The sequence below is a fragment of the Plectropomus leopardus genome, chromosome 15, assembly GCF_008729295.1.
Source record: "Plectropomus leopardus isolate mb chromosome 15, YSFRI_Pleo_2.0, whole genome shotgun sequence".
Taxonomy (NCBI): Eukaryota; Metazoa; Chordata; class Actinopteri; order Perciformes; family Serranidae; genus Plectropomus; species Plectropomus leopardus.
The window spans coordinates 16,483,567-16,502,204 of NC_056477.1; the positions used below are offsets into that span (position 1 = coordinate 16,483,567).

The 18,638-nt window shown below is 41.2% G+C and overlaps 1 protein-coding gene across 5 annotated transcripts; it reads right to left on the minus strand.

Annotated features, from left to right (window-relative positions):
• Positions 1 to 35: 35 nt before the first annotated feature.
• On the minus strand, positions 36 to 17,640 carry arhgap22 (Rho GTPase activating protein 22). Of its 5 annotated transcripts, none has more exons than XM_042501652.1 (11): positions 17,474 to 17,640; positions 17,113 to 17,212; positions 10,452 to 10,648; positions 8,439 to 8,526; positions 5,626 to 5,754; positions 3,839 to 4,049; positions 3,618 to 3,750; positions 3,461 to 3,534; positions 2,919 to 3,040; positions 1,055 to 2,051; positions 36 to 971 (listed from the first exon to the last, which is right to left on the minus strand). In XM_042501652.1, exons 1-11 carry the CDS (start codon positions 17,474 to 17,476, stop codon positions 752 to 754), a joined length of 2,274 nt encoding a protein of 757 aa, XP_042357586.1. In that variant the 5' UTR covers positions 17,477 to 17,640; the 3' UTR covers positions 36 to 751. The 5 variants fall into 5 exon arrangements, with proteins under 5 accessions (XP_042357586.1, XP_042357585.1, XP_042357587.1 ...); XM_042501651.1 differs by lacking the exon at positions 17,474 to 17,640 and adding an exon at positions 17,348 to 17,377; XM_042501653.1 differs by lacking the exons at positions 17,113 to 17,212; positions 17,474 to 17,640 and adding an exon at positions 15,028 to 15,418.
• Between the last annotated feature and the right edge of the window lie 998 nt (positions 17,641 to 18,638).

Here is an 18,638-nt window from a genome sequence, read left to right on the forward strand (position 1 = left end):
TCAGCAAGATGATCTTCACAAATAAACACCACTTTTAGGATTTTTAAAGCCTAAATGCAATCACCAGAAGTAAAAGCTAATGTGAGGCTATAAACAAACTACAGTATGTTTGTGTGGCCACCACAGCAAGGCTGTAAAAGCACAACATGGCTTGGCATAGTGACATTCTGTTGTCTGGCCCTGCCACTTGTTAGCAACCGCCTTTTTAAAGACTTAAAAGCTTCAAAGTTCTCAAGCGGGGTACTTACTGATGAATTTTATGTAACTTACTTTAGGCATCTAATCAAAAACCCATTCAAAAGACCCATTTACTTTGAGTCGAGGGATCCTGAAGTGCTTGAAAGCTAACAAATTTCCGGGTTTAGGTCTCTTTCCTGGGGTTCTCTGTAAGGGGAAATGAAGAGGATGTGAATGGGAAGACTGGACCTCACATCAATAAGGCTTTTTTTTTTTTGCTTTCTTACAGAGGGATTTAGTCAATAAATAAATAATTACATGACCTATGGTGTATATGAAGAATTGTCTAGAATATTGAAGGATTGTGGAATGGTAAATTGCTTGCTTGGTCCAGAGGAGTTCTTGTTTGGCACCGGCACTGGTAAGTGTAGGCACAAGACGGCTGTACTAAAGAGGACATGATGGCAAGTAGTACTGCACTAGAGGTATTTGGTCTTAAAAGCTTTGGGGCTGGCTGGTCTTCCCAGTAATTGAGCTCCTCCTCCTCTGATGGACCAGATGAAGGCAGGTTGGTCTAGTTGGTCCGTGCTGCACCTGTGGTCAGATCTCCAAGGGTTTTGAAGAACTCCTCCATCTCTTTCTGGAGAAGAATGTTTCGGTTCTCTGCATCTTGGTGTGCCCGCTCCGAGTTCCTGAGTCGGATCTCCAGCATTTGGAACTTCTTCTTCTCTTGGTCTAGCTCCTCCTCGAGGCGGTTTACCTGGGATTGGTACTTCAAACAGGACTCTTCCAACCTCAAAAAAAGAGAAAAAGAGGTTATAAATAACAACTCATGCTGATTTTAATTGGTTATTGACAAGAAGTCACTCATTCTTACTTGCGAATGCAGCTTTCGTAGCTCGTCCTCTGTTTCTTAAGCTCCTGCTTGAGCTCGGTCAGCATGTTGGTGAGACCTTCGTTTGTTCCTGTGAGATCATCCTCAGCACCGCTTGCACTTTGATCTGGAGTACTTGTACTGTCCCTCTCCTCTGGGGGTCTCTCTTGACCCTGCCCTAATTTCACTGCCTTGTCGCTTCCCTCTGGCTCGGCCAGCGAGATCTCAAAGGATGTCCAGATGGAGGTGTCAGCAGGAAGACTAAGACTAGAGGGGGCAACATTGTCATAGGCAGAAAGTCTGTGGGACTGGAGGAGGGCTCTGTGAGACAAAGGCATCTGAGAAGAGTCGTCATCAGAGTCTCTCTGTGTGTCCTTAAGACTGGTCTCCTTAAGGGAAAGGGTTGAATCTTTCAGGGAAGAGTCTTTAAGTCTCTCACCGGATGAAGTGGTGCGCCTGTGAACTCGGAGGGATGACAAGCCATTCATCAGCCAGTTGCTCCCACCAGCTGCTGACACATCCCCTGCTGACCCCCCAATTTTCCCCCTCGGCCCCCCAGATGTTGCGCTGCCTTTGAAGGAGGATCTCCAAGAGGGCAGAGCTTTAGACTGTTTACTGGGGCTTACAGCTACTTCACCGCTGCCTTTCCCTTCAGGTTTGCTATCTGCTTTTCCGTCCACTTCTGGCTGACCTTTATCCTTCCCTTCAGTCTGACCATCCACAACCTTCTCCAACGTTGTAATGGGGCTTGGTGCAGTTGGATTACTGTTGGAAGTAGGGGTGGATGATTGGGGTTCCTCTTTAGGAGTTTTGGACCCTGTGCCTGAGGAGACTGGAGTGTCAGTGTCTTCTTGTGAGACCCATTCCACTTTGCATCGCTGGATAGGACTCAGCTGTTGCTGTGGGGGAAACTTGGCCTCCATTTCCGGCTCCTCTCGTTGGTAGAGTCGGGCATGTTCACTGATGAGGACAGTCATGAGGTGCTGCACCTGCGAACTTCCTGTTCATAATGACAAACACACACAGGCATCCACCTGCTTTAAATGTTTCATGTCATCATCAATTGTGCATTGTTGACAATAAAAGGTTGTGCTACTTATCAGTCTAAATTGTTTTGGTGTGACTTGCAGTGTTGAAGATATCAAGTCTATAGAGATGTCTACTCACTCAAATATAATCAATCTAGATGGCACTCTGCTTGCGGTGCTCAAGAAAATACATTTTAAAAACTGGATAGTAATGTCTATTTCCAGACATCATGACCCGGTTAGTCAAGGTAATCTACAGACCTTGTTGTGAACTGTTTCATGTAGGAACTATTTTCTCTCTGCCTAACTACATACACCAACCATATCACCGCACAGATGGAAGTGTGTATCTACTCATGGACGATAGGCTTGTGACAGTAAGAGAAGTAAACTTCAACAGTCATCCTCAACTAAGCTGCAATCTTAGCTAGCTCAGTGGTGCAAGGTGAGCCAGCAGTACAATGCATGCTTCCCTTTGCGAGGGAAGTGAGGGTTGGCGAGTGTAGTTCTGTAAAAAGAAAATAGTTCCTGTATGAAACTGCTCACAACAAGGTCTATGGACTTTCTTGAGTAACTTGGTCATGATTTTTGTAAAGAAACATAGCTGTTAATTTTTTCAAGTCTATTTTTTTGGTGCTTTGAGCAGAACAAGCTGAATGATATTTAGTTCTATTATATTTGAGAAAAGGTAGACATCTCTATGGCTGATATCTCCAACACTTGGCAACTTACACCAAAATATTCTAGACTAATGAATAACACTACAGGTAAGAGAAAAAAATGTATTATGGAGTTTGGGATGAACTTTCCCTTTAACAAATGTAACTATTATCACCAACCCTCCATCATGGTGACTGGATCCTCCACTCTGGGCCGAAGAATGTTGGGTCCAAACACAGTGGCCAGATTTTGAACACTCATTTTGTTCTCATTGGAGTGAGACTGAACCTCGTCCAGAAACCTGAGCAGACAGAAGTAAAAGCATGATGTGTTATGTAAAATCATCAGCACTGGCTGCTCTGCTTAAATTGGTAGAAACCCCTGGTTCTCTTTTGTCTAGTACAACTTGAACTTATGAAAAGGAGGGCTGAGTCATAAGTCTGGCTGATGTGTGGGTTCAGCTGATGTTATTTAAATAGATGCAGAAGGCAGAGAAGACGTGCAATTATACACACTCGGAGTCAATCAATGTGATGTCACTTCCCCTGATGACGAGGATGTGGGTGTAATGAATGTGATTTCTCTTGTATGACAGGCTGACACTTCCGAAATCATCAAACAGTGAATGGGACATAGCAGCAACAATGAAGCCCATCACAGTCACATCAGCTGCTTTAACAAGTACTGATATATACAGCAGGTTACAAAACAGTTTGCTTACTTGCAGATGTATTTGAGGAGGTTGTAGTTGACCTGAGGAAGGGATTTCACCTGTTTGCTGAGCTCTATGATACCCTTGAAGAAAAATAAGACATGTTTATTGCCAAGGAAAGAATTTGGAAGGGTCCCAGTGAAGAGTTAATCAGATATGGTATTACCATCGCTTTGTCCTTGGTAAGAAGCGGAGCACAAGAGAGAAACTGTGTGTATTTAGAGAAAGGGATTATAGGCTCTGGCAGCTCCCGTATGTACAGCTTCAGCAGGGATGCCACTGTGTGGACATCTGTGGTACTGTAAGAAAAATAGTGTGCATACAGTAAAGAATAGATTATAGCTCTGCATGCTGCTATGGATGAAATGCCCCCTCCCACTGCAGCACCTGTCAAACACTGGCTTCTCGCCACGGTCAAAGGCATCCTGCAGCTCTCGGACATGATTGGTTTGTCCAGGGGCCCGGAAAAGGCCCTCCTCCTCCAGTCCATGCTCACGAATGAAACATGCACACTGTTCAACCAGCACTGGGACCAGTCGCTGAGGGCCACATTGGGCTTCGTACAACATTGTCTCCTCAAGGTGCTGCCCAAACACACCTGCAGACACACATTAAATGAATCAGGGACAAATAGCTCAGAGGGTAAGAAGTTTAAAGGTCTAGTGTGTGGGATTTAATGCTGTGACACACCAAGCTGATGGTAAGCTGTCCATACATTGGGCCAAAGGCGAGCACCCACAGCCCTTGTCAGCTTTTTTTCCTGCAGATTCAACATGTTGAATCTGTGGTGGCGGCCATGGGGCCTGTTGGTGAATGAAATGACTGTAATTGACTGTTCAGCTTAGTGCACAAGAAGTGAAACTGAAGGGAGGAAGTAAACAAACAGCTAAAGTTAAGAGGGAGTGAGGTCGAAACAAACTTGTTATATGAGGTAGGATTATTTTTCTTTAACCATGAAACTCTTAACAGAAACATTTTGTGATGATTTTGTCATTGTTCACTGACGCACAGTAAATGCTTTGTTCTGTCAAGATTGGGCTGTGTTGTTAATGTGCTAACTTGCTAACTTGCTAACTCGCGTCATGGCAGTCTTCTGGTTTCCTGTTTTGAATGATGAACACAGCAGCCGCAGTCTGCTGGCATGGAGGGGTATGTCCTCTCACACAGGTCCAAAACGTATGTGCTTGTTGGCTCTTGTGTTGGTGTGTTCCTGTGCAACTTTTTGGCTGAGACACAATGACGTTAGGGCGACACAGCAGGGGGCTTTCGTCGCCGCTAGTTCTGCTTGGTGTGTCATGGCCTTTAGTGGCAACTAGCAGTGAGGTTGCAGGACTGAATCTTCTACCGTGTGCCAAGGATGTAGGAGAACTACGCTGGCCAATGCAAAAACACGAATGGCCCTGTCTAGCAACAGTGTTTGGTTTGTCTGTTCTGGTCTACTGAAGAACAATATGGTGGCCTCTGTGGAGGACGACCCGCTCCATTTGTAGATATAAATGGCTCATTCTAATGTAATAAAAACACACCGATTCATATTTTCTGTGATATTCTGTCTGTTCATGTGTTTGTGTCCACTTCCTGTTTTATTTTGAAATGTTTTCTCATTGTGTTTAGTACATCTTGTACTTTTCCTGCCTTTTTGATTGCCTTGTGTTTTACTTGTGTCTTGTTTCACTCACCTGTGTGTAGTTAGTAATCAGCCCTTGTGATTTTAAAGACCAGTGTTTTCTCCATTCAGTTGCCGGATTGTCATTGTTGGCTTAGTGTGTTCATGCTCTCCAGTCTGGTTTATGACTTTATTTTTGACTTTATTTATGGATTTATAGTTTCTTGTGTGATTTCCCTGAATGGATTTTCTGCCTTCCCTGACTGCCTACACATGTATGACCCCTGATTACGTAAGTACAGATTGAGTTTGACAAACTGTTCTTGGTATTTGTTGCATTTAATACCCAGTTTTGTACTAAATTGTTTTCAGGTGATTATAAACTAATAAAAACATAAAAACAATAAAAACAAAACACATAATTGATATAGTATTCCATTTCTGCCAATAGATGCCCCTAAATCCTACACACTGAACCTTTAAGTTTCCTCTCTAAATGATTGATAACATATTAGCTGAATTACAGTAAACTGTGCTGTTTGTGTGTATGTATGCTTGAGAATCACACCTCCTCCAAGTGGAGCCCATATGACTCTACGTATGGCTCTGACCCATTCCTCCATGTCAGTCTGAGAGTTAGCCATCAGCAGGAATGATTCGTGACTTATGCCCGTTCGATCCTTTTCTCCGGCCCCCCCTGGAAACACAGACATATTTCATTACTCTCTGGATCAATAGGACAAAATGACTAACACACCGTAAAGCCTCTGTGCTTCAAATATGTAAAATCACACACAGAACAGATACCACTTAGAAAAACACTTTGCTGATCCCATAAAGTGTATGATCTGTTAAGATCTATCAACTAGAACTATCAGTACATCCAATAACCTTATTAGCTCCAGAACCCCTGTAAAGTACAAAGACGCAGCCATGCAGCTCTACCTCCCTGCCTATCCTTCCTCTGGCTGCACACAGCTTGATACCGCCCGCTTTGACATTTTAGTTTGACATTTTAGTTTATTTCAGTTTAGCTTTGATTGTACTATGTGAAATTCTCTCCCTTTGTTGCTTGCCTTTGAAGAGGTGGAAGCACCACTCAGTTACAGATGGAGATAAAAGATTCAAAGCTGCTATTCATAAAATGTTCTTACAGATGAAAACCATATAAATGCAATCCAAAAGACAGTGTGTGGATTTGGTTGGGGTTGCTGTGTAGGCTATCAGTACCTGCATTCATCACTAAGTCCTGCACTGTACTGCATAGTGTGTTATGTGTGAAAGAAATGACCCAGAAAGCGTAGTGTTCCCTGTGGACACCAGCAACTGCACCATGCCTCTCACCACGTCGCTTTTGTCTCTCTGTCCAACACCTTTTTCACAGCATCTGTTATGAGACCACACTGGTGTATTTGCATGTTTTACCCCATTTACCACAAATTGCATATAATTTGCATAACTACCAACCATTTTCCAAAGTACTTGTGCTGTGTCTCTGAATGTTTTTTTCTTAACACATAGGCAGGCATTGGTCTCCTTTCTGCTTTATGGGAAATTGGCTTGCAGAGAACTAAAACCTCAAGGTAATTTATCAGTATGAGCATCTTTTTTTCCAAGACCATCAAAGTTGATTTTCATGCTGCTGTGAAATGTAACTGCCTGTGAGGTGAGGAATGATAAATAGGTTGGGGTGAGGAAAACATTTATGTTACAGATCATTGAATGTATTAATCACCAATTCTGAATAGTGCAGTATTAAAAAATAACCATAAATCAATATCAGATTGCAGCATTGTTGTATTTCAATAAATTGTATAATATTGACTTAGGTAGCCCCCTGTCAATGTCCTTCCATAATTCATGAGTTAAAACATGTGTTAACACAGGAATGGTTCATTATGTGAAGACACAGAAAGGCCACACGCACAATTAAAAACACTAAATGCAACGGCCTTGTTGTTTTGCACCCATAGTATTTGTGGCCACATGTGATAATGATGCAGTGTGTTCCATATAGCACTATGCAGTCCTGCAGTAGCATTATTAACACAAGTAGTGTGTTGTATACTGTGTGTATGCACAATATGTTCAAGTGAGAAAGTGCAGACAGTTTTGTCATCACACCCATTAAAAACTGCAGTAGAACAGAGACAGCTGACATGCTGGTGTTATTAGACTTTCAGAGTAAAAATGTCACAATTGTTTCTGTGTGCAGTGTTTCTATGAAATAGTTGTTGTTTTTTCTGCAGGACCTCTGATATAATACCAAAATACCTTGCCAATCCTGGCAACAAGCCAGAGAGGGAAATAAATACAATACTTTCAGCTTCAGTTCAGCTTTTAAAAGTAGAAGTGTTATAGTATTTCTATTCTGCAGTCCCATCATTGTTAATCAAAGTGGGAAAAATGTACTTACTACGATCATTAATAGAAAGCTGATCCTCAGGATAAACTGTCAAGGAGTTAGTCAAACTGCTGCAGTAATGACCCATGTTGAACTCATACAGCCAGCCGAAAACAGAGGCCACATGAACAATGGCAGAATCCTTGCAGGTGACCCAAGATGCTGTTGCATTAGGGGTCAGACAGTGGCACTACCATCACAGCCAGTAACCCCACAAACTCTCTTCCAACTCTCAGCTTCATGTCTGTCCAAGTGCGGCTTTCACTTTCTTTCTTTCTTTTTCTTTCTTTCTTTCATTGAAGCAGGCCCTCTGATCTATCTGCTGTACATACTGTCCACTGTTCAGACACTAATCATGCCAACCCCACGCTGTCAAGAGCAGAAATGAATGACGCCGTTGTTGTATCCTGGGACACATGGCCATGGCAATCACATCCTTTCTGCTATTCTGCATATTTCATGCATGCGTTGCAGCCTGTGACTCATATGTAGCTTTTAGTTTACTTCTGTTTTCCACCCATCACTTTGAATCTTAGTCAACAAGGTTTACATGGAGAATATGACCTGCTGTATGTACAGTATGATCATAATTTGAGGCAAAACAGAGAGATGCCTTCTGTAATTCATAGCAAACCTGTAATGTTGTAGGGGTTGTAGTATATGCACTGATGTTGCACAATTTGGGATTTCATCATCTCCTGAATGCTAAAAACGAATGGTTGTTGGATATAGGTAGGTGTGGCACTTACAGGCTGAGTCACGCTTTGATCTTGATGTCTTTTTCTGCAAATATAACATTTTGGTGCTGATGGAAATTAAATCTGATCTGCTTCATCATACATCATTATTTAATCTAACATACAATTTTGTATAAAAATCTTGTACTCAGTACTAAACAGATGGTTCAGCATCACTTCAGCAAGCCTTACTTACTGATTCGCTTCCATGCACACACAGTTGTCACCGTGCCAACTCACCTGGAACGATTTCAAACGGGTGACGACCAGGCTCGTCCTGATTGGCAGGCAGCTCATTGACCTGACTGCCCTGAAGGGGAATACAACCCTGCAGGAGAAAAGAGAGTAAGGTGTTAGATTGGCAGATAGAAAGACAGACTGACAGGCGGCCAGGCATGAGGAAAACACCTGTACCAACGGTATTCAAGGGCCAAACAAGAAATCAATTAGTGGTTCTGGACTTGGACGTGTAGTGCATGTTAAACATTATAGAGTTCTGAGTACACTGAGCTCTGGGCATGCGTCCAAAAGAGGGAGGTAATGATGATGGAGGGAGGGATGACTCAGGGAAACATTTCTTCATCTATTTATCCCCCTGCCGCTTCCTGTACTGTGCATTTCTGATCCTTCCAGCATAGACAGGCTCAAAGGTCATCTACTAAGTGCTTACAGCAGAACCACAGGGCAGCTAGTTACCACATTATCAGGGTGTGTGTCAGACCAATAACAACACACTGCAATTTTAATGGAGAGTATGGAATACTCCACCCACAAAATGATCATTTGTATATTAATTATTCACCCCGTGTTATGTTGAATTCGTAAGGAAAACTATGTTTGTCTTGCATGCCTCCATGATGAATGAAGATTAAAAAAACAGCAGAAAAATTGTTGATAAATTGGAGTAAATGGAGGGCGTGTTTAACAACAGCAGAGCTAGATAAAAAAAAAAAAGAAGAGTCTCCACAAGCTCACATAACTTGTGCAGTATGATCAAGACTCATTTATCCAGTTGTATGCTCAGTCCACGTGTGAGACTGTTTATACTGAAGTGTTTTAAATATTACAGTTTTAGCAAAAATCCATGTGTTTGGGAACTCCTGAGCATAAAGACGAAGTCCATATTTTTTTGTATTTAATTTTTAGAATCTGTCATCCGATCAAAATGGTAATAAACAGAAACCTTGCACTCTGAGTATGATGCCTTTTATTGTTCTTTCTGTTTCACAGTACCAAACAAAATGAAAAGACACATTTCCTCCTCGCTTCTTTCCACTGTGGATACCTCCCTAGCTGTCACCACTCTCTATGTCTTGCATTTGGCGCTAACATGAAGGGGCTGAGCTGTCCTCTCTCTGTCTGTTTGCGGTCCTAATCCTTGTTTACAACCTTCCTTTCGTCATCTCATCCACCTAAATAATAATATCTGAACTGTAAAAAGTAAGTGATCTGAGTTATAAAATGATATTGTGCACCTCGGTTCTCTTCTCAGACAAGTATCTCTAGCCTTTTGATAGATGCAAAAACGCAGAAAATGGAATCTGTTCTTGAAACTTTAATGACAGTCAGTGTGCAAATGTGACTGACACAATGTGAGGTTGTATTTAATTTTAAACATGCTACAATTTCAGACAAAGAATATGGACTTGGTGTGCAATGGATGGATTGGCCGGATAAATGAGAGTTGCACTATACTGCGCAAGTTATGTGAAAGTTTATGAATAAACATTCTTGATACAGTTTATTGTTGTTAAACATGGTCCCCCATCAATCAATGAATCAATATGTTTGCCAGTACGTGGAGACACATAGACACAAGTTTTCTTCAAAATAAAAAGGGTGAGAAACTGATATGATAATTTTGTGTGATGTATTGCTTTAAGGGGATGACTTTTGTGTGAAAGATGATCGGATATTTATCCAGCTATAGTTTGAAACCAAAAATATAAAGATAAAAGCATGAAGCTTTAAAAATCACAGCCAAATTATGCAGAAAATGGCTATATTTTCCTAGAGGGTTGCAACATGTATTTTGTTGCCTTATTTAAAAGAATCAATAAGGTGTTTTCACAGTTGGTGAACACAATGGATCGACTGTCCCCGGGGGAAACACGAACCAGATAAATTCATGAAGCTTGAACATGTATCAGGCTTTAAAGCAGAGTCAATCCAAACACACAGCGGGGCAGCCTCCTGTGGCAACAGGTGACATCAGGTAACTGTCTTGTGTATGTGTTATTTTGTAAGCGTCACCTGTGCCTTCGTTTCATCCTGGTCCTTGTAGAAATACAGAGCCTCAGTCCTCAGGACAAACCATCGCAGCTGCCAGTTTTTCATGATACTCCGCTGTCTCTTCAGCCAGCCTGCCTTCAGAGCTTTCTCCTGATCCAGAGGAGAGCAGGGCCTGGAGACCCGAGACAACTCTCCGAGAACCATGCTCTTGGACCGCGCTGCATGACCACACACATATAAAGATAAAGTGAGGGACAGAGGAGGTCACAGGATTAAGAGCATCAGGATGAGAGCGAGACAGAGAGATAAAGAAATATAGAGAAATATAGAAGACAGATGATTCATGTTATTTTGGGATTTTCTCCCTTTGTTGTTTGCTGCTATTCTAAAAATTCACCCAAAGATGATACTGAATCATTATTCACAGAAGCCTCTCTTGGGTTCAGCTAAGCCCACACAGGCTTGACCATGCATCCAGATTTCCTCTTAAGTCAATCTACCAAGGCTTGGCCTCCATCTTGCAGCAAAGAGATCCTGCTGTAAGAAGAAATCCATCTCTCTATTCCATTCCATTTTATTATGTGTTTCAGATATTAATGAGGGCATTTATCATTTCTAATTTCATTGCGGTAAAGAGAGGAGTTTTGCGTTGGATCAGGTTGCGCTTTAACGACTACGGACTGATTATAAGCATGGATTATAGTGTATTGGCATAAATACTGTATGCCAAAGGTATAGAGCAAAAACAGTGACTGTGGAATGATCCCTGGGGAGTCAGAGGGGAGAGGGAGAGAGATAAACAGAAGGCAGAGAGAGGAGGAAGAAATCAATGCCATTTTTTTTCTTAATTGCATCTTGCTTTCTGCTGAGGACAGCAGTGAAGGTATCTGGAAGGGCCTGGATGGAAATCTCTCTCTCTCTCCCTCTCTCTTATCAGTTCTCTGTCTGGACTCCTCATTTTATTTCGCCCCCCTCTGGATGTCCTTCATTTGCAGAGTCATGATTGCTGGGAAGGGACAAAACTGGAGACCACGTGAAGCAGCCATTAACAAAACTGTGTGCTGACAGCGTGAGCAGGCAGAGCAGGATCTATAAATACAGCGGACACGTCTTGTACATCTTTAAAAAAAGAAGCAGGAAATCTCAGAGAGGAACTTAAAAAAATTACTGTCAGCAAAGAACTAGGATCAAATCAAGGATCAAATCGTTGGCTCTTCAGGAAATAATGTCAATTGAAGTGCATTTCATGTATAAACAATAAAATAATATACGTATGAGGTCATTAGTGATAAATAGTGATTAAGTATTCAAATACTTTACCCTAAAAATGCCACTCTATAAAAATACTCCATCACAAATAAACGTTCTGCATTCAAAATGTTAAAATAATAATAAATAAAAAAATAATGAATAAAAGCACCCTAAATTTACAGTAAAATGTACTTAAAGGGACAATTCACCCCAAAAGTTGAATTGAAAAACTCAACAGTAATGTCTCTTTCCAGAAATCAAGACCGGGTTACTCAAGATAATCCACAGAACTTTTCATGTATTTTCTTTCTAACACCCACCAACTGTATCGCAGCGCAGAAGGAAGTGTGCATCTACTGTCATGATCTTGGGTTTTGAGTGATATTTTAGACTTTGTTTTTAGAGTTTTTCTGTTTGTGTTTTCCTTGTTTCTTGTTTCTCATGTTGAGTTTCCTGTTCTATTTTGTATTATCACTCCTTTTGTGTCATGTCTGGTTTTACTTCCTGTCTTGTTTGTTTCCCTGATTAGTTTCACCTGTCTTTTATCAGTCTCACTTGTCCCTCAGTTGTGTGTCGTTGTCCTGATTAGTTCCCTGTACATATATGACTGCATGCTTCCATTAGTTCCTTCACAGTTCGTCTGTTAGCCCTGCTGTCATCCTCCCTGTGGTCCTCTGTATTGTTTGTGCCTGTTTTCACCTGAGGTTTTTGTGGCCCTGGTTGCGTTCAGTTAGGTTTCTGTTCTGCATTTGAGTCCTCATCCAACCTCAACTCCACCGTGACATCTACTGCTAGCTCACCTAACATCACTGAGCGAACTAACATTTCAGCTCAGCCAAGGAGGACGCCATTAATGTTGAGCCTTCACCTGGCGCTGTTACAGGCATTTTGTCCATGTGTAGACACACACTTCCTTCTGTGTGGTGATAAGGTTGCTGGGTGTAGCTCCATAGATGAAAATAGTTCCTTCATCAAACTACTCATAACAAGGTGTGTGGATTATCTTGAATGAGACATTGCATATGGACATAATATTTTATGGACTGATCATGTTTTGTGTTTTAAATCTTAATGTGTAAAGAAACTAGTAAAATAAATGAAGAAGAGTAAAAAGTACAGTATTACCCTTTGAATAGTAGTGTGGTGGTAGGGCGGGGCAATATCTAGAATTTATTTATTTTTTGACCAAATACCTCAATATCGATATTGCAACAATAGGTTAACTGCTTAAATTGGATATTTTCACAATGAGATTTTTTTGATAAATATTTATCAGTAATGTGGATAAAATGACTAAGCAGGTAAAGGCAAATAACAGCATAGCTACAACAGGCATTAAAAATAAAGACATAATTTTTCTGTAATGCAGCCTTCAAAACCAGGAAAAGACAACACTTATCATATTAAGATATCCAAACTCTAAGATGATATCCAACACAGCCCTAGTAGAAGTCTAAAGAAAGCATAGAACTGAAATACTAAAGTACAGTACAACAAATATGTACTTAAGTACAGTATCCGAGTAAATGTTTATGTTTTAATCCACCAATGAAGTATAGAAAGTAGAAGTGTTCATAATGTGCACTATGAAAATGGCCCCAGTCAGAGTAACATTAAAACATAATCTCATTAATTATTAATGATTCATTACTGAAGCATTTTGCTGTTATGTTTGTTTGCAGCGGAGCAAATTGAAAAGACTTTATTTACTGTTGGGTAATTTAATCTATTAGAATGCATCACATTTAAAATCTTAATCAGTAAAATAATTAAAGCCTTCAAAAGAAATTGAGTAAAAAGTAGAATTTCTCCCCTTTTGAAATGTGATGTACAACATCTAAAAAAAGCACGAAATGGAAAAAAATCACCTACAGAAAGTACACAAGTGCCTCAAAATAATAGCTTCTTGACGAAAGCACTTCATTATCCATTCAAATGTCAAATTATTCAGCCTCAGAGATAATGAGTGGAGCCTCAACCACATCCGATTACTCAGAGTTTTACCAACAACTTCCCCTAAGACTCCACACCACTTAACTGTTTTAGGATTCTGCTCCGATATCTCAGCTTCTGAGTGCAGATCCAGCTCTGCGATGCTGTATGATGCTGCATAAAAGGGTCAGAGGAGAGCAGAGCTGGGAATCTAATCAAAGGAGAATACCATTACAGCAAATGAGAGATGGCAAGCGCACAAAACGTGGTGAGCAAAGTGAAGTGGCTGCTGCACTGTCCAACAGTGTTCAAGAGGAAAGAAGAGGCACTTCTTGTTCCCATCATCTTTTATGAGCTTACTTTTACTGCTGGTCTAGAATAAGACTGGTGCCAGATGAGAAATTAAACAACAACGTGCCAAAACACACAAACACACAAAAGTAAGGGTTGTTGAAGCTGCTGTTAGTCATAATACCATTCTGTTGTGTTCAATTTTCATATTAAAGATGTGAAATCCCTTTCTGTCAGGGTGGAAATGACTCCACCTTCAATAGGCTACCAATCCATTTCCCTGAGAGAAGTTGGCAACTGTTACAACTCCCCGAGCCACCTGACCCAGCGTGTGTCGCTAGTCTATACCAACCACCTGCTAAGAAGAGCCCAGCCCGTATTTATACTCTGCATCATGATAATCTGCAGTGCCAAGAGTCCTTCCTGTGATTTACAGCTTCCTTATTCATCTTCACACAGTCATGTGAGAGGCATGTATGTGTGGGTTTTACCCGGCGTTAGAGGAACTATGTTTGACAGTCAGCTGTTGTGATTTACAGGAGCGGAGAGCCCTGCATTCCTGTCACCACCTCTGATCTGGAGTCACCTGTCAAAACCACGCCGACCCAAAACTAACCCAGTAAACCCTGAACAAATAGAGATCATGTGTTCAGGTGTGAACTTGTCTGGATGCGGGGCCATTGTTGGAGGGTGGATTAATCCTTCCAGCAGCCATGTTTCACCACAGTATTTCCACAAGAAATCTTCCAGGAATGAGGACAGTATAATCAGGAGACATGAGGCATTACATCACTCTGTAGTAGAGCCTGTTAACTCTCAATGAGCACTGGACACCGAAATAGAGGTTCAACACTTCAACTCATGCAAGAAAACTCAGGTCATTGCTGATTGTCACCAGGGTGCAGAATGACATTGGTGCCACTAACATGGCGCTGCTCCACCTTTTTGATGTAAATATCAAAGCACTGACACCAATATTGATGTCACATTATTGTAAAGACAGAAGGGCAAATAGAGCTCTGCAGAGACAGTGAGAGAGAAAGAGATGGACTGCAGAGAGACAGAAGCAAGACAGCAAGGGAAAAAAAGATGCAGGGATGGAGAAAAAGGGGAGTGTGCTTACCCCGGCGTGCCTGTTTTATCTTGGGGCTCAGCATGGTTACCGTTGCTGTGCTGCTCCCTCTCACAGAGACATGACTGCATCCCTCTGTTCACACACTATTCCTCAAACACACACACACCCAGAGCCTCTCGCTGCTGCCTCGCCCTGTTACTCCTCATCCTCTCCGAGCATCTCTCTCCCCAGCTCCCTGTCTTGCACTTGGACACTGTCTCCGTCTGATTTCACACACTTACACACACACACTTTACCACACACACTCCTCTTTCTCTCTCCTCCTTTCATTCGTCTCACTCCTCCTGTCTGTCCCACTGGCCCAGCGTGCTGTTGTTCTCACATACCTAGAGCCCTGCCCACTCTCTCTCTCTGCCTCTCTCTCCCTCTCTCTTTCACTCTCTCCTCTCCTATCTGTCTCTCTGCCTCCTGCTGCACACTCTCAGTATCAATTTCTCACCGTCTATAAATATATCTGGCTGTGTGTCCTCTGTCTTGTCACCCATTTCTTTACATTGGCTCCTGTACCACTCCAAAGTCTTCTCAATCCCTCCAGCTGTTTGCTCATGGACATTTGATTATGCTCTCCTCTGTACCTGAATTACAACCTCAGATCAATACATTTGATTTAACTGACACCATTAAATGTTTCATGTACAGCAAGTCATTGCATTGTCTGTACTGATAAGCCATCGCAGATGTGTGATACATCTGGGTGGACACGTGTTAAAAACTGACAAAACTCTAGCACTCATATTTAGTATCCCGAGGCATTCGGGTTCAAGATTTATAGTCTGAGGGGAAATGCCACACTGCTCAGTCACTCAGCAATCTGTATGATGAAAGCCACAACACTCAAGGGTGTGATGTTCTTGTTCCTATTCAGTTTAGCTGTAGTGGATGTGATAGAGCAAATAAATGCAGCAGTTCATGAGGCTGGATGAGATGAAAATGCAGTACAGGGACACTGCTGACGGAGCTCTCTCACAGGGAAAAATAACCTACTCAGCTCACATACATATCAATGACAAAAGATGTGCACTGCCTTAATGGAGGCTTCATAAAGGAGAAACACTACGATAGTAGAAGCATGGAAAGGTAATTCTTTACACATTCAAAAATACCCAGACTGATAGATATGATAGAGAAAAAGGTGCAGACCCAGAAAAATACTTTAAAATTAGAGCTTAACTTTATATGAGAGCTCTGGTGCTAATGATAACTGTGATATTATTATTTTTAAAAAATCAAATACTGATATCATGTAAACAAAACATGTTAATATTGTGTGAATTATCCAGTGACTCCCAAATCAATTCTGTCTCCCTCCCACAGCGCCATCTGACTGATAGATAGATGGCACTGGGTAGGTAATTGAAATAATAAATATAAAATATTTATACAGTACATTTTGAGACATACATATATACATATCACATATGTCTCATATGTGTTTGCCTAAATAAACACTTGTTCTGCATGTGTATGTGCATATATGCATGTGTATTATAGATCTGCTCTATAGATAATTTAAATTTGTTTATGGTCCATAAAGATACAATCAACAATGGTACTTTAACTCCAAATCATAGATATCACAAAAATGGAAGTGAGAAAAAAATGGAGTAGAGGAGTTAATAAAAAGGCAGAGTGTGATCTGTGAGGAGATGAACTTCAGTTGTTATTTGTTGCTGTTATATGTGTGTGTCACTATCTATCAAAATAGCAGTGATATATATATATATATATATACACACACACATATAATATAATAGTGAAATAACCCTTTTTGTACACTTCAGTACAGTTATGGTTACAGACTCCCTCTCCGCCTCCCTACAATCATATTTTGAGTCTCATTCATTTATCAAAAAAGAGAAAACACACAATAGACAAAGCTAAAATTTAATATGACGGGTTAATTTTTATCAATATGACAGGTTAATTGTCTTCAATCCTGAAAATATTTGGCCATGTTTATCATGTTGTGAAAGCCTGATATCGTGCCAACCCTAATAGTGAGCCACAAAATAGGGCATCACCTTGCTTGATACAATGGTCATTGTTACAAAAGAAAGAAAGACAGAGCTTTACCTGCCAGGTCCTTTGGTTTGTCACTGGTCAGAGGACTCCTGGATGGTTTCATAGCAGTGAACCCGTCCACACAGTGTGTTCCTCTCCACTGGGGCCATTTCTAGAGCCACACCACACACACACACAAACACGCAAACACAGACGCACTCAGGGTCTGAACAATGGCAATAGTGAAATCTCAGCCCTCTGCTTAACTGATAATCACTAACAAACAATTCAAATGACATTCACATACCCAAAGAGAAGGGACTACTATAACTGCCATCAGTAACACATGAATGACGCGCGCCTGAAGAATGCTGATGTGAACAGACTCTGATAGAAGGAAGGAAATAAAGACAGTCATGCGAGTATTACTTGCCATGTCATCTTGGAAGGGCAGACCAGACGACTCTGAGTCTGGAGCCAGACTTTCTGCTCAGCACACAGAAGCATCACACAGTCCCAACAGCTGCTGTGATAGGTACTGCTTTACAGAGAAATAAAACACAGCTGTGTGATGCTCTCCTGCTGTCCTCCTCTTCTGGAATTTTTTCAGTCTGTCTCTCTCTAAGGAAGTGAGTTGCCCTGATGGAGAAGTGAAAACTGCTGACTTCTGTGTAAAATATATTATGAATTTCTCCTTCAGCTGTTTTTACTGTACATTTTTCCCCACACACAACAGAAAAAAATCTATGCTCTGGCTGTTGGTGATTTGACTATGTATACTGAGAGGGAAGGGCACAAGCTTTGCATTTGAAAAGCCCTCATAAGCCTGTTTCTCTCCAGCTACACAATCAATGCTGGAGAGTATCCAGATACATTTACTCAAGTACTGTACTTAAGTACAAGTTTGATATATCTGTACTTAACTTAAGTATTTCAATGTTATACTTCTACGACATTTCAGAGGCAGACTCTATACTTTTCACCCCACTACATTTACTAAAATTTACTTTTCATGTAAAAAATATATGACATGATGTAGTGCTATACTACTAATCTACCCAGCACAAAACAAAGTGCTTTAAATCGACTCAACATTGTCCAACTACAACATTAAAGGTACAGTTGGTAGGATTTAGTGGCATCTAGTGGTGAGATTGCAGAACTGAAACTTCTCTCATGTGCCAGGTGTGTAGGAAAACAGGAATAGCCTTATAGAGCCAATGTTTGGTTTGTCTGTTCTAGGCTACTGTAGAAACAATATGGTGGACTCTGGAAAAGGACCCACTCCAGTCGTGGATATAGAGACTCGAACAAAGCATTTGAGACTAGGCCCTGTTCAGTTTGAACCAAATGGATCAAATTCTGATGGTAAAATTAGTCAATATGTGAGGATTTTGACACTCCCATTTTTTTCCCACTGATTTACAGATATCACCTTCACAATGAAGGCCTATGGGAGAAAGTCTTTTTGGGTCCAATGGCATCGTATGATGGTGTAATTCTACTTTTGGCCACTAGGAACACTGGCTTCAAAGCTCAACACTGATCCTGGGGACTTGAAAACGGCTCATACTTGTGATATTTTGTCAAGTTCCTGG